The sequence below is a fragment of the Anolis carolinensis genome, chromosome 5 (assembly GCF_035594765.1).
Source record: "Anolis carolinensis isolate JA03-04 chromosome 5, rAnoCar3.1.pri, whole genome shotgun sequence".
Taxonomy (NCBI): domain Eukaryota; kingdom Metazoa; phylum Chordata; class Lepidosauria; order Squamata; family Dactyloidae; genus Anolis; species Anolis carolinensis.
This window is the reverse complement of record NC_085845.1, coordinates 179471991-179487354: the sequence shown is the minus strand read 5'-3', so window position 1 is coordinate 179487354 and position 15364 is coordinate 179471991. Positions and strand designations below refer to the sequence as shown.

Genomic DNA, 15364 nt, shown 5'->3' with positions numbered 1-15364 from the left:
TGAAAGTAAAACAGCAATGATTGAAAATATGTAGTCTTTTAGGCTATATGGCTACAATCCAAATGTAGGCAGTCTACCTACTAATACAGTTTTCCCTCTTATAACCTACCCATTTCCCACTCTACAAGATGCTATCCTAATCTCTGAATTTCTATTGCAAACACTTCTTATACCAAAGCTACCAAATCTATGCTTGAGCTTTGCATTTCCCATCTGATTCTTCTAAATACACATTGTGTCTTTCTACTACTCTTTCTAAACTTTTTCCTTTGGAAACTTGCATTATGACTTTCATACTAATCAAAATCTGGACGAATGTGACAAAACATTTATTGGTGTACAAATTAACAATGCTGTAACATTAAAATATGTTTTCCCCGGTACAAAAAAGGTGGTTTGATGCTCCTTCATTTGCATCAGATTCTCATTCCTGTTTGTTTCTCAACAAATTAAAGACCCAGCTGCTTCGTGCCTGGTATTGGATCAAGTACACTGACAAAAATCCACACGGCACAATATCAAGGAGGTTACAGGTAGCAGATTTCAATGCTCAAAAGGGCTAGTATGTTATATAAAGGTAAATTACAGCAGTAACACCAACAATAGGAATACTGTAGTTTTAATGTTCACATGAAGGTCAGCTCACAGCTGGTCACTTTTCATGCAAATTCTTTTTACAATATACTATGCTGATATATGTAGCAGCAATCACCAACAGATAACCAATGCATTTTAGACAAAGATATCAAGTTTTTATTCTGCAACAGAAGAGCTTTTCTGTAAAAACAGTCTCAACACTGTCAATGTCTTGATCTGGAACACACTGAAAACTTAACAATATTCACAATACTTTTTAGTACAGTATATATATATATATGAATTTGTTTCAAACATTTTGTAGCATGTTTAGTATTACACTCATGTCTTAGGCAAATACAGTTTTGAAAGGAGCCATGAGGAGTGATTGATTCATTTCAATAATGTCAGCTCCTGCTTGGTTTCTCCTCATCCTTGGTTTTTAAAGCAACAAAATAGATATTAACTTATTTTGACACAATTTGCCAGTGAGTCAGAAGAGGGTATTTTTCTAACAAGAGCAGTATGGTAGTCTGTAGAAGTCATGCAGTGCATTTCAAGTATGATATTTATAAGCAAACAATATTTAACAGTCCAGCAACACTGAAAGACACTATCAAAGCCTTCCGCATACAAAAATACCATTGTGCTCCAGGTCTAGCATTTTGGAGAATTCAAAAGAAGGGCTGAGTCAAATAGGGAGGTACATTCCAATACCATGCTGTGCAATGTGGTCTAAATGAAAAGGCTGCCTAAAGCATTTCATATTTGAATTCAGCTTTCCCATGTGACCAGCATTGGAAGCATTACCCTCACGTTAAACAAGCTTTATCTGCCCTTCATGACGTAAGCACCTAGTTTCTTCCAATTCGCTTTCTCTATTTCCAACATTACATTTACTATATGCTCCCCAACAGTTCAAGGATATTCAAAACAGAACACCGATGTCAAAATAGTAGTTAAATCAGTGGCGAATTAAAGATTTTTCTCAAGAGGATTGAAGCCTCCAAGTGAAACTTTATCTCAGCCCTCCTCAGAAGTCTTTTCCAAGGGGATGAAATATTGGACAAAATAAAGCCATGCCAGCAGGCTGTTTTTAAATTATGCAATACAAAATTCAGAAATCTATCAATATAACTGCATTCTCACATACACAGAAATGCTGACAAACTTGAAACACACATTTACCTGACCAGCATTTGAGGAACCAAATTATTTCCTAAAAATGAAATGAGAACAGTTCTTGGTATTTTTCTTATAAAAAGGTTTACCAAAGTACATGGAAAATTAAAAATATTTTAAGGACTACTAAAATAGAGTAGTTGAATTGGTATACCCAATCTGTAATATGTTATGGTCTGTTGTTGTTATGTGCTATCAAGACAGTTCAGACTTCTAGATCAATGAGAGGCCTCCAACAGATAGTTATTAACTACTTGGGTTCTGTAGTTTTAGGACTGTGACTTTAGTTGGTCTTTTAATTTTAAGTATTTTAGAAACTTATACAACTTATATTTCATATGCATCATTATAAAAGCCCTTCCCTCTTAGAGGGAACTGACATTATAGATTACAAGACGAGTATTGGGATTTGGGTCATTCCAAAATTATCTCTAAATTATTCTACAATGCCATTTAAATTGGCTTATTAACTTCCCACCTTTAAAATACAGTTACTTATCATTTCCTTGCTATCTGAAGATCGCTAATTTCAAAAGAAACAAAGGTATCAGTTGGAATACTCTTCCAAGAAACTCGTCCCCTGAAAGCTCAAGGATTAACAGTAGAATTTTGGCTAGTGACAGCTTTTTAGACATGGATCCAAGATCATATTTTAATGATATAATTAAACACATTTGAGGAGAATGGCTAGTTAGTCCCAATCTTACCTCTTGTTAGAGAACAGGTTTTAAAATTACTAGTACTCATGCCCTCCTTATGCATTTTCATAGGCCTCTTTGTGACCATATATTTTTAATTAAGAGAATGAATTGTTTAAAAACAAGAAAAATACAACTGCGGATAAGAAAAATGCACAATATAGCTTACAAAGCACTAATGGGCAACTAAAATGATCTGAAGAAAAAGCCTCTGCAAACCCATAGGATGGAAAATCTCACCTGGAATCTTTCTGTGAGTGAAAGATGCTTTCTATCCATAGGGCATATTTAAAGCAACGACATTCTAATTTCAGTATACAAAATGTGTATACCTACCTGCTTTAATAAGAGCTGTTTTTATATAGGAGCACATTACTAAGCTAATCCATAACGTATTATTAAGGGGATCAACAAATTTCATTCTATTCAATTTAGGCAAAAGTCTAATATGTGATAGTCATTCAAGGAGTGAATACAATGACCATAAATTTTAAAAGTAGTGGAAATCAAGTTGTGTTCCTAACTACTGATCACAGTAGGGCTTATTTCTAAATAAATATGTATAGGGTTGAGCTATAAACCAGCTTCTAACTATACTACTTAAGAGCAAATGAACTATATCCATTTGTGGGTTGGGATTCAGAGATGGGACAGTTCAGGGAAAACCTTTAGAAATAGAAAGTATGCTCTGCTTCACAATGATAAGCACCATGTTTCCTAACACTTGCTTTGCATGTTTGACTGCTGCTTTTCCAAACAAATATTTCATATGAAGGCACTTCTAGAACATTTACAATGCAATCCTTTACATATTGACCCAGAAGCAAAATGCATTGAATTAAACAGGGCCTGCGCCAAGGATATAGCAGAGTATTAGTAACAATTCCTGTACACCACAGACTTAACTCCATGATGCATTACAGCCCTGAATGGCAATGTGCAATTGTGACATACAAGTAAAGTGCACGGTGCTATGTCTTTATACAATATCTTTCGATATTGCCATAGTATGTGTAATACTACAAATAGGACAGATACTACATTTGAGTGCACACTGGAAAACTTACTTCATTTTTGGCATTCTGTAGTATAATTATATATCTTTCCTTTTTGTATATTACTATGCCTATGTGTTTGATATTTTTCTTCCTTTTTGCAAAGGTAGTTTTTTGCAAAACTACTGTGCTTGTGTTTATCAGAGTACAGCAGATGGTAGCTCCCTTGCTCACATTGCATTCAAACAACTATAAGTATAATCAAATGAAAAAATGTGAGTTTCATTTTATAACTGCATCAGACATGTTAATTTGTGCGTTTGGACCCCAGTTCAGGAGGTATATAATCCAACTACATCTAGACTCATTCAATCAATGTTAACAGGACATATTACAAATGTCCATTTTGATATACTTCTTGGGAAAACTCTTTCAACATTTTTAAAAATTTAAAATAATTTTAGATTTCACAAATGTTACATACAGTATACCTATTTCTTCTGCCACCCAAAACATGAACAAACATGAAAAATTCCCCCTACGCCTTCAAAACAACTCACTTAGCTAACTGAATCAGAATTCAAGATAGGCATCAAATCTGAAGCAATATTCTTCCAATTAGCGGATACAAAACAAATATATCAGGCTTTGTAAACCATATATCAAAATATTAAAATTTGATTTCTGTCCATCAATTAGTCAGGTACGAGATGAGATCCATTTTCTCTCAGTGCAATCCCATCAATTCTCAGTAAATTCAAGATGACAGACAAGCTAAACCAGGGTTGAAATCATGGTCTTCCAGATAACTCCCAGCTTTTTTTCCTGCTTCTTGCAGGGGGTTGGACTGGATGGCCTGCGAGGTCTCTTCCAACTCTACGATTCTATGATTCTATGATTCTTCACCCTCTCCCACCATGCGGTATTCTAGCTGGGGCTGCTGGGAATTGCAGTCCAAAAATATCTGGAGGGCTGAATAACTCCAATCTCAGAGTTAAACAAATATTGGCTCTATATATGGATGTAGAGTACATGGGTGTAGGAGTAAGAATTGCTATTACTAAAGAGAACATTGCTTTTAAAGATACATTGATGTTAACGATAAATATACTTCACCCTATTGAGCCACTGGGGAAAGGGGATAGTAAGGTTTGACATTGCAGAAAGTGAAGTGAAACAGGAGAAAGAAGAAAAATTATTTAATCTGAATCATCTCTTGCAGAAAAGGTATTCTGAATGTACCAGTGCATAGCTGGTCTGACCAAGTCGGAAGTTCATGCTGCAAAGGAGTCCTCCTTGGATAAAAAGTGTAGTCATGGTCATAGTTCAAAAGGCAGCTCAGTGATGCCATGTAAACGTCAGCGAAGCGTGACAAGCGTCTTAAGAAATAGGTCGGGTTCTGGTCAGTCCTGAATAAGCTTCCAAACTGAGAGTTGAAGAAATTTCTGGTCAGCTCCCTGGAGAAAGAGTGGAGAAAATCTATGATTTTAGGACTACCAATCTACTTCTTGTTTGTTCCAATTAGCTTAGATAAAAGAACACAGAGAGTTATCTCTAAATATCTGAAGGGATGCCATGTAGAAGACAAAGTTAACTTGACTTCTGCTCCTATGAAGACGTAAATAATGGTTGTCTCTCACTAGTATTCCCTAGTGACTGCCCAAAAAGTCAGACATTTTTTGTTAGCTGGAAATGTAATGCCATCTAGGTTTCCATGTAGGCTTCCATCCTAACCTTCCCATCTTCCATCTTTATGTCAGCTTTATCTGCAATCTTAATCATGAGGTGAAGGGGATAGATTTTACCAGCAAACACTGTATTGTTGTGGGCTATCCCTACCCATTAGCTGATCCATTAGTTGTACCAAAGATCTGCTGCTAGTTTATCTAAAATCTTAATTGTAGATCTGGATGCTGCCTTCCAGATCCATAACATCTGGATCTACAATTCCCAGTGACTATGGATCATCATGACCCTGAATGTAAATGGAAGTAACATGAACACAGAAACACTGAAGCTATGGGCAAACTTGGGGCTTCTAACAATTCCTAACAGCCAAAACACCTGGAGGGCCAAAGTTTGGCCATGCCTGCTGTAGCCTGAAGCTGGAGGTTGTGGTGAGAAAGCTTTATTGACTCTGCTTCATTCCTTTCATATGTTAAATAATCTCCCATTTCTACTATACAATAGTTCTTCATGTATATAATGGAGGAAAGGATCAGAAATGAACTCTGCACAGCTAAGAGTTGCATATGGTTAATCCTCCAGGACAATGGTTGTTTAACCTGTCTTCCCACCAGTGTTTTAAGTAATAGCTCTACACGGCCAAGAATGAGGGACGGAGGGAGTATAAATGTAAAAATATCTATAGATCTAAATGTTGAAAGCCAACAGAAGGGTGGAGATAGATAGATAGATAGATAGATAGATAGATAGATAGATAGATAGATATATCTCAACATGCTCAAATCAATCAACTATAGCAAAATCTTCTAATTATACTTAGGAATCTTATAATCAATCAAAAATGCCTGAACCATGTTAATGTACTCATTTCTTATTTTATCCTATTCTCTATTCCATCTCTGTAGACAGGATCATAGAATGTTAGTGTCTGAAATAGAGTCAGTTTAAATATAGCAAGCTTTTTTTGTTCAAAGCTCCAAGAGCTTTAATTTCTGAGACATAATTATTTCCATTATGTTTAAAAACTGTGAAGTCCCAAAACTGAAGGCTAACTCTCACTGCTTTTTAAAAATACAAAAGTTTTAAAACAAAATTCAAAAAGCAGTTTCCCCATTCCTGCTCTATTTTATTATTGCCTAATAAAGGTGTAAGTGGACAGAGATTGTAGAGGATGCTCCTTTGCACACATCTGGAAGGCTGCAGTATATTTACACAAGGAGAAGAACAAGAGAAATGTATGAATAATACTGTATATTTAAAGGCAGTCCAAACGTCAAACCTTGACCCCTAGATAAAAGCAATCTCCCAATTTTAATACAAAGTTATTTTCAATCAAACTTCCCAAATTATCTATCTTATAAACATTAAGCATTGTCCTTGACCATGAAAACAATATGGTAGACAATTATTACTTGCATTAAAAATTCTCCCAACTTTAAATGCACACTATTTGTACTGATTCATGGCTGATTAAAACAGAGCTTCTGTCTAAAGTTTGCAAAAGGTAACCCTAAGAAAATTGCATTAATTTTTCCATAGACAAATTTGGAATCTAAGGGATTGGTTCACTGCTGCAATTATTCTTCTTTTGCAGCTGCTATTATACTATGTAACAAGATTTTTGTTCCCGGGTTACAAGTGTCATTTCCTAATTGGTTCTATCATAAAAACATGGAAAAGGTTCATTAAATGGCAAAATTTTTGTTTTTGTGAGACATTTTGTAGCAGATTTTGCTATAGTTTTTCAATTAACATCTCATAAAGTCTCAACCCATTCAACATAGTTTGTAGCAGCCACAAAAACAAGGTTTTTAGAGAGTAACAACTACTTTCAAATTAAAGAGCAAATTAAACAGGAAATAACACTTTCAAACCAGGAACAGATTTTTTCAAATGTTGTTAGATAGTGTTATTAACATAGTGAAGAAAATACAGCAAATTATGAACCATCACATTTTTCTAAAAGCTAACATATGGCTCTCCTCTTTTAACAGTCTGAAACAAGCACATTCATGTTTACCTCATTTCCTTCCTTTCCTTCTTCCACTCCTGTAAAATCAGCTGAGAGTCCGGATCCTTGTGAACCTGAAATGACAGCAGAGAGGGAATGAACTGCCATTTATTAACAGAAAAAGTGCCAAGCGCATCTTAGTGTAGGAGCATGTCTACACAATATATTTGCACAGTATTAAAATATGATAGATAATAAAACATTAAAGGAATAAGTAGTGAGAAAAATAAGGACTATAATTTCGTTAAAGGTGAAATCCAAAAGAATCAAAGCATGTTATTGAGACTGAAATAATCCTACACAGTAGCAATGGGCTAAGTTCAATGTTGCTGCCACTTAGATAAGTCCACCTACTTAAATGGCCACTTATACCATTTAGCTAGGAAAGGAATAATTGTTGGGGGAGGGGAGGAAAAGAACAAACCTGCATGTGTTCCAGTAATCCAGTGAGAGTTTGCAGCCAGGTCATGGTCTGAATATATCGCTCTGTGTTCATGATCTTAATCTCTGTCCGTAACTCTGGAATAATTGCACCTGTTCGCCAACCATGCTTTAAGGTCAAATCCTATTTCACCAACCAGGATTGCAAAACACAAAGGCATTAGTGTTTAGATTATTTAAAGGGCACTTTTCATTATTTCACCCTAAAGACCATTTGGTATCTTACCCTATATTTGGTAAGCAGCCATTAAAGTAAAAGGGCTCAATTTGGCCATTATTCAATTTTAAATGTCTATTTTAAAACTAGGCCACCAGTTCTAAGAGTGGGGAAAAACAAAACACAACTGAACAGGAATCAGATTTTTGTTCAGAAGAATAGAGAGGTAAAAGAATCCAGGAAAGGATTATAACATTAGATACAGTAAAATATTAACAACATGTGCACTGAGCTGCTTATGCAAGGAAGGAATAGTTTTTCCTGATGTAATATGGAGTTTGAATCCTAAAACCTATTATTATCCTCTGCAAACATACTAGGAATAAGCTCCACTGAATTAATAACAGTAACTTTTCAAAGGTACTGGCAATTATGATAACCTGTTAATATTCCCTGCAGTTCAACACTTATTCTGTTATTAAAGGTTTCTTGGATTGGACCCCACAAAAAGAAAACAACTGCTAAATGCTATTGCACAAACTCTTGAATAAGCAATGCCTGAAGTGGTGCATACAGTATAAAGCAGTTTCAAAATAGTCATAATATTCCATATTCACTGGGTCTGAGGCACAGAACTTCTGTGAAAGTGAAAAACTGAATAAAGAAATTGCTGTGTTTTCTCTACAAATATCGAAGTCCTCCAGCATGACCAGAGAACATTGACCATGGAGTCACACTGGAGGATGTGGTTCCCCAGGAAGAACATTTTAATCAAATTCATGAAAGTTAAAACCACAAATGTGAAGGAATAGCTTTCACTTACTGACTCAGCCATCTCTTTTCCCCATAGAGGTTATCCACTTTGATCTACATAAAATTTTCTGTAAGGCCCAAATTAAATAATCTACATAAAATTTTCTGTAATGCTGTTTTTCTAAGATTGTATCAAAAGTGTGTGGCATTAGTTTCCTCTAGTCCATGTAGAGCAGTGGTTCTCAACCCATGGGTTCCCAGATGTTTTGGTCTTAAACTCCCAGAAATCCTAACAGCTGATAAACTGGCTGGGATTTATGGGAGTTGTAGGCCAAAACACCTGGGGACCCACAGGTTGAGAACCACTGATGCAGAGAATCAGTAGGGTATAACAACAACAACAACAACAACAACAACAACAACTTTATTCTTAAATCCCATCCCATCTCCCCAAAGAGACTCAGGGCAGCTTACAAGGGGACCAAGCCCAGTGGAACAAAATTAAAATACAACACCATAAAGTACATGTACATTGCAAGCATAACCAACATCAAAACATGTAAACCATCATTAAAACATAAACTCTAACAGCAACTGATTCCAGTAGCTGAGCCCAGTAAATATGGTCAGAGCCATAAGGCGGGCCAGAGCTTGTGCAGTATAATCCAGAAGAGGAAGATTGCTCAAAAATAAGATATGCTACAACAGTAGTTCCCAAGGTTTTTCAAATCTCAACCCCATTTTATAGAGGCAAAATTATTCATAACCCCACTACAGTAAAAATTAGAACTGTTGGTGCTGCTACTGAGCGTCAGATTCCTGGAAGCAGGATCATTTGATTCGTGTCGACATACAATTTATTATATTTTGCAAAATTTGCTGGTATCAAAGAAAACCCATTGCCACCCACAAGAAACAAGGCACTCAGCATGCAAGTATCACTAAGAATCAACCAATCATAAGCTGAGCAGCACCCGTATTTTGTACAGCCAGGCACTGAACTGCGCATGAACCTGGACCTCACAACAAGCTAACCCAACAAACAAAAGTTTGTTACCCATTTACGCAAACAAATCTCTGTGTAGGATGCAACAACATGATTTTTTTGTTTCCCCTTTGAAAAATTTTCATAGCTCACCAGTGACCCCAATGAAAACCCTTCTGTGAGGTTCCCAAATCATGGGTTGTGACCCATGGGTTGGGAACCACTATGCTACAAGATACATATGTGAAAACAACTCTGCACATTAATTATATTGCCTGGCATAAGCCTCAAAGGATTTCTATTTTCAATTTAAATATTTATAACAGTGGGCAGCAAATACCACTTGAAACAACAATAATTTCTATTTCAGGCCACCCACAACTAGCCTTTTATAGAGAACAGAAACCAATATGCCCTTTGGCCTTGTTCTTAACAATCATGAAACAAACACAAAACTGCATGGCAGGTGGAATAAGAAGCTTAGATTTCTCTAAACAGAAAACTAATCCCATCAGGGATTTTCCCACTTTTATGACAGAAACATGGCATTCTTTTATTTTCATAAGTCTTTCTGGCTTACAAAAGTAATTAGTTCATTCCTCTGGCCAGTACCTGCTTTATATGAAATCAACAGGGAAAACTACTTACTGCAAGATCACTGTAAATATGATCACCAAAATATAAGACTTTGGAGCCCCTCCAGCCAGTCAGTTTCAGGAACTCATATAAATTGCCCTGCAAAACCAATGGGAAAGATATTATGAGCCACAATTAAAAGGTGGCCATAGCAAGGAATAAAGCTTTGTTTCACACATGGAAACTTACAGTTCTTTCGTTTATACAAGCACTTACCCCAGCCTTAAATTCTACCTCCATTACCAAGACAGAATGATTCTTTTTAAATTCTTGTCTATGTTAATGTCTAGTTCACTTATCTTTCAAATAAAATTATATTCTGTAGAGGTAAAAATATATATATTGTTGGTAGAGAACAGAAAAAAGAAGTGCATTCTAGTATTCTGTGATTATTAAAGCTGTATGAGAGCCAATCTAATATGAACAAAACTAATCACTTTATAACAATATAAAATCTGCAAAACTGTTTTACATTTACTTCTACTATGCAGGCTGCTATAGCAGCAATAACATCAAGTTTGAACTCCGGGTCACTAACTAATATCTTTAAGCTAAATGATTTACAAGTGCATAATTATACAGTAAGTCTTACTAGATTAAATTATTTCCCACCTTTCTCCAAGCACAGGATCCAGGGTGGCATACAACATTTTAAAATCACACTACGATTTATAAAAACTTCTTAATACACAAGTCATAACACAATTGTCTATCCAAGCAAAATATTCCTACATATCTAGTCCCAATTAAAGCAGACACATTAAACCAATGAATTCACAAATGTTGACTTAAATTTAGCAATTGATTCAATTTATATACTCTGTTTGGGACTGGAAATTAGATTTTCACAATAGTAATAATATGGAGAAAAGTATGAAGGGGTTAATATAAAAGCATACAAACAGTAAGCATACACATATCTTTCCTTCTTTTTCAATTTTTTCAGGTTTCTGATTTGAATCTGTATATTTTTATTTTCATTGTTAGTTGTCTGAAGGTCTCCCTCAAAAAGGAAAAGGAAAATTAAAGTATTTTTTAAAACAAGGCATACCTGCTTGTAAATTTGGCCTTTCTGCAATTCATGGATTTTGTCCCAAAGCAAAACACCTCTTTCATTTACCTTACGGAAGGGTCTAAAACAAAACAAAAAACATAGCCAAGCTCAATATCTGAGCACCAAGTGGAAACAGGACACTGTCAAAAATAATAACAACTCTGTGCAGTTTCTTAACCCCACTTTAAGAAAAGTCACGCACCTTCTCTTATCATTAAAGAAATTTGGTTTGTCAGCCTGGACAATGACAACATCAAAGAGATCCCTCCAGTCCTTCCCAACAATAAACCTCATGCCTCTGTCTCTGCAAGGAGTAGACCAACTATTAGAAAAACAAGTGTAGAGTAGCTTGCATTGTAAAAAATGACAATTTACATTTACCACAGATAGATCCTTTTGTGGTATATACAAAGTAAGCAACTTACACAAAGCTGCTAGGACTGTTAGTGATGAGGAACATCTTCTTGCCATGCTCTGCCAACTTTGCTAGTACAGCACGTGTTTGCTCCGCATAACAAATGTATTTCTCTAAAAGAGAAAGAGGAAGAGAAGGCTAAAAGGATTTTGGTTCATTTATTTCACATTGAACTCCTCTACTGATGGGATAGTTTGCAGTCAGTTAAAAACATGATATATAAAGAAGCAAAATGTAAAACCACAAACAACAGAATATAAACTTCCATTACTAACATTCCTGACTGCATTAATGAACACAGCAAAGCAATATCTTCAATCCTATCAAATTATAAAAAGTATAATCATATCATCCCAATTACCATACTGCTGGTAGAATTTAAACAGCATGTAGAACATTTCAAAATTAAAATATTAGTCTATGTATTATGGTTAATCACTGCTGAAAGATGTTCTTCCAATAAAAGTCTTTCTGTAAAGCATTGATAGTTCTAAGCTTTGAACCCAGTACAGAAAAGCAGTTGCAAGAGAAAGACTGGGTGCCCAACAAAACTTTAAAAAAATGACAGTTTTTACACTTGTAGTTAAACTTATAAAACATTTTAAGAGGAATTGCTCCTAGAAACCCAAAGTTTATAACTACGCTAGAATACAAATCCAGTCTGTCTACAGACACTCTGGCATTCTAAAGCCTTTATATGGTGCAGAATGTTTTTGAATTGTCTAAACATTGTAAAAATGTATCACATGTCAAGACATTAAGAATGTTAAAGCATCTAAAGAATCTCCACTGTTAGTAATCCTGAATGTGCAAACTTCAGCATTACTAAAGATTTGAGGAATCATCATGACTTGATACACTGAAGGAAGGTTTTTTTCCCAACTCCTGCCTCGACAGCTTTCATGAAGAAATACAGACTTCAAATGTTCATTTATCAGTCTCAAGATCTTAAGGAAATTAGCTGAGACCCTGAATGCAATACCTTGTGTCATCAATAATTCTATCTCACTTAAAACAAAACAAAGACCAGCATTAGATTCAGAATCTATTACATCATAGATTTGGAGAAGGAATGGAAGGAGGTGGGTTATATTTATTTCGTGTCAAAAGCATTGGTACAGCAAATACATTTCAAATAATGGAAATAAAATAGAAAAGAAAAGAAATCACAGGCAACTAAATAGTTTTGGACCAAAAGCGGGCAACAGCAACCGCATTGTCTGTAGCTTTAAACAATTCCTCCTCCGTACATGAGGCAGGGCATTGTGGGCAAGCATACATATGCTGAGTTGTTTGTTCAGCTCCACAGTCACACAAGGTGGAGGATTCCTCCAGGTAGTGCCACCTTGCCATGTTGTCTTTTGATCTGCCCACTCCACTTCTGAGTCTGTTCAGGGACTTCCAAGTTGCCCATTCCTGGTTTGCCCCTGGAGGAAGACCCTCTTGGGGGGCCATCCAGTTAGAGTTGCCTGGTTTAGCTGCCCAGAGAGACACCCTTGCTGTTGCTGGAGGAACATCAAGAGGAGTGGTGGTTCTCATGAAGCCCTTCCTTGATTTGAGTCTACTGGGAGGAGGCTGATAGTCATGCAGTGGGTGGCTTTCACAATGTTCAACCTTTTTTCTCTCACCGTTAGCAGCAACTTCCCGTCGCACGTCAGGAGGGGCAATGCCAGCTAACTTGTAGAGTTTATCAACAGGTGTAGGTTTAAGGCATCCCGTGATGGTTCTGCATGTTTCATTCAGTGCTATGTCCACCTGCTTTGCATGGGCAGACTTGTGCCAAACAGGAGGTGGGTGGCTACCTGAATCCACTGCTGGATATCCGTTGGAAGAACCTGTTCCTAAATGTGAATTTGCTCAAAACAATTAGCTTTTCCACAGTTTTTCTTTTACTAGTAAGTACTATCACTTATTAAGGGACATGAAGCAATATGGTTATTGATTAAGTAGAGTAGGGTGAGCCCTAATTTAAAAGGAAACTGTAAACAGTTCAAAGAGCTGTGAATCACTGGCCAAAAAATAAAGCCATTACCAAAGATTCTGACCACATACACAGCATATCTACCTTCGCACTATAATGGTCGAGTTGGGGAGAGCATTAGACATTGGCATCTTCACTTTGTACATCTAATACAGAGATAGGCAACCGCATGAGGACATACAGGCTGCACACCCTTTACCCAGATCCAATCAAATGTCCGAAGTGGCAAACTACATTCATCAGAAGAGGGCACAGATTTTACAAAGATGTGCATAGAGTGACATTAAGATTTCCCAAAGTTTACTGGAACATCCAGAGTAGCCTTTTTGAATCCACATATTGTTCAAAAGATGTCAGTTTCCCATTGCACTAAGTTACTTCCCAACAACTACTTCTAAATTCACACTAATAACAGCGATGAACTGAGAACCTTTAAGGAGACAATTTTTCTAAATCCTATATTATTTCTGCAATTATTATATTATATATGGTCATAAAACAAAAGAACCACTTGTTGGAACAAACAATCATAAATTATTAAAAGTGATGGCCCACTTTTCAGAAAAACTCATGAATGCTTACCAATATCTGCTTCAATTGCACTGTACATTATTCCTTTGATGTGGACATCTCTGATCGAATCCTGTCAGAGAGATGGATATGAAGTTACAGAAAAATTATTATCCACACTAAAAACTCATTTGACTGATACAAATATTAACAAAAGGTATCTTCTATTAACAAAAGGTATCTTCTATTACCAGCTAATGGTGATTTGAAAGAATAGCTCCTAGAATTTTACTTTTAAGGGAACTACAGTTATAGAATTCTGGGAGCTGCAATTATAGAATTATGTCCAATTTTATCTTTAAGCACAGATTTTTTTAAAAAATCCCTCTCCACAAACTAATCAAATCCTACTGTGTTGAATAGATATAAATATATAAAATATAAAATTTCGGCATTCAGGATTATTTGGTGTGTGGCATACAGGAGTACATATCCAGAAATGAAATCAAATAGCTTCATGTTCTACAGAAAGAGAAAACACATGGATGGCTATTATGATGGAATAGCCCAATACCTTCACATCTTTGTAGAGGTGAACTGGTTCATAGTCTATGTTGTTTTTCAGGAAGTATTCATTCACGCAAGAAAGGAGTGTCATCTCAGGCAAGGAGAAGATATCCATGAACTGCTTCATTGTGTTACCTTGTGAACTCTACAAACAAGCACATGCAACTCAAACATCTGTCACACATAGACATTTATATGCATATAAAAGCTTTCATTTTATTCTTATTTATTTTTTCCATGATTATTGTAGAGAACAAGAGAAAGAGAGATGAAAAATACTTAAGTCTAATAAGTTAAAATGAACCAACTGAAGTTGAACGGGATTGGTAACCACAAGAATGGGCCTTTTTAGGTGATAAATTTCTATTGTCAGAACGCAATTTCAAGGGACACAGTGTTGTCTCCTTCCTTTAGACAGGCTCCCAAACCTTCTTTGTTTTATTCTGATCCTGCTTTTAGCTAAATATGCTCAACTGGTGATTCCATCTTAAATTGTTTTCGTAGACCACTGTACAGGATTGAAAAGTGTTTTAGATTGCTGTTTTTAATATTTTACTCTTTAATTAATTGATTTACATTTCTGTGTTATAATTTCATATGTAAATCATACAAAGAATAGCAATTGTAAATAAAACAAGCCGTTAGAAAACAGTGTTCAATTCTCTTGTGGAATCTATTTCTAAAAAGAGGAAAAGAGAGAGAGAGAGATCATATCTG

General features: G+C 35.8%; 1 protein-coding gene across 4 annotated transcripts in view; it reads right to left on the bottom strand.

Annotated features, from left to right (window-relative positions):
• Positions 1-313: 313 nt before the first annotated feature.
• Positions 314-15364, bottom strand: part of nt5dc3 (5'-nucleotidase domain containing 3) — a 31877-nt gene continuing 16826 nt past the window's right edge. For 3 of the 4 annotated variants that reach the window (XM_008110586.3, XM_062983045.1, XM_003220884.4), the window contains 9 exons: positions 14655-14792; positions 14153-14213; positions 11600-11702; positions 11377-11478; positions 11172-11253; positions 10133-10219; positions 7573-7713; positions 7158-7222; positions 314-4908 (listed from right to left, as the gene is read on the bottom strand). In XM_008110586.3, coding sequence (XP_008108793.1) covers positions 4647-4908; positions 7158-7222; positions 7573-7713; positions 10133-10219; positions 11172-11253; positions 11377-11478; positions 11600-11702; positions 14153-14213; positions 14655-14792 — 1041 coding nt within the window. In that variant the 3' untranslated portion in view covers positions 314-4646. The remainder of the gene's footprint in view (positions 4909-7157; positions 7223-7572; positions 7714-10132; positions 10220-11171; positions 11254-11376; positions 11479-11599; positions 11703-14152; positions 14214-14654; positions 14793-15364) is intronic. The other variant, XM_008110585.3, reaches the window with a different exon arrangement.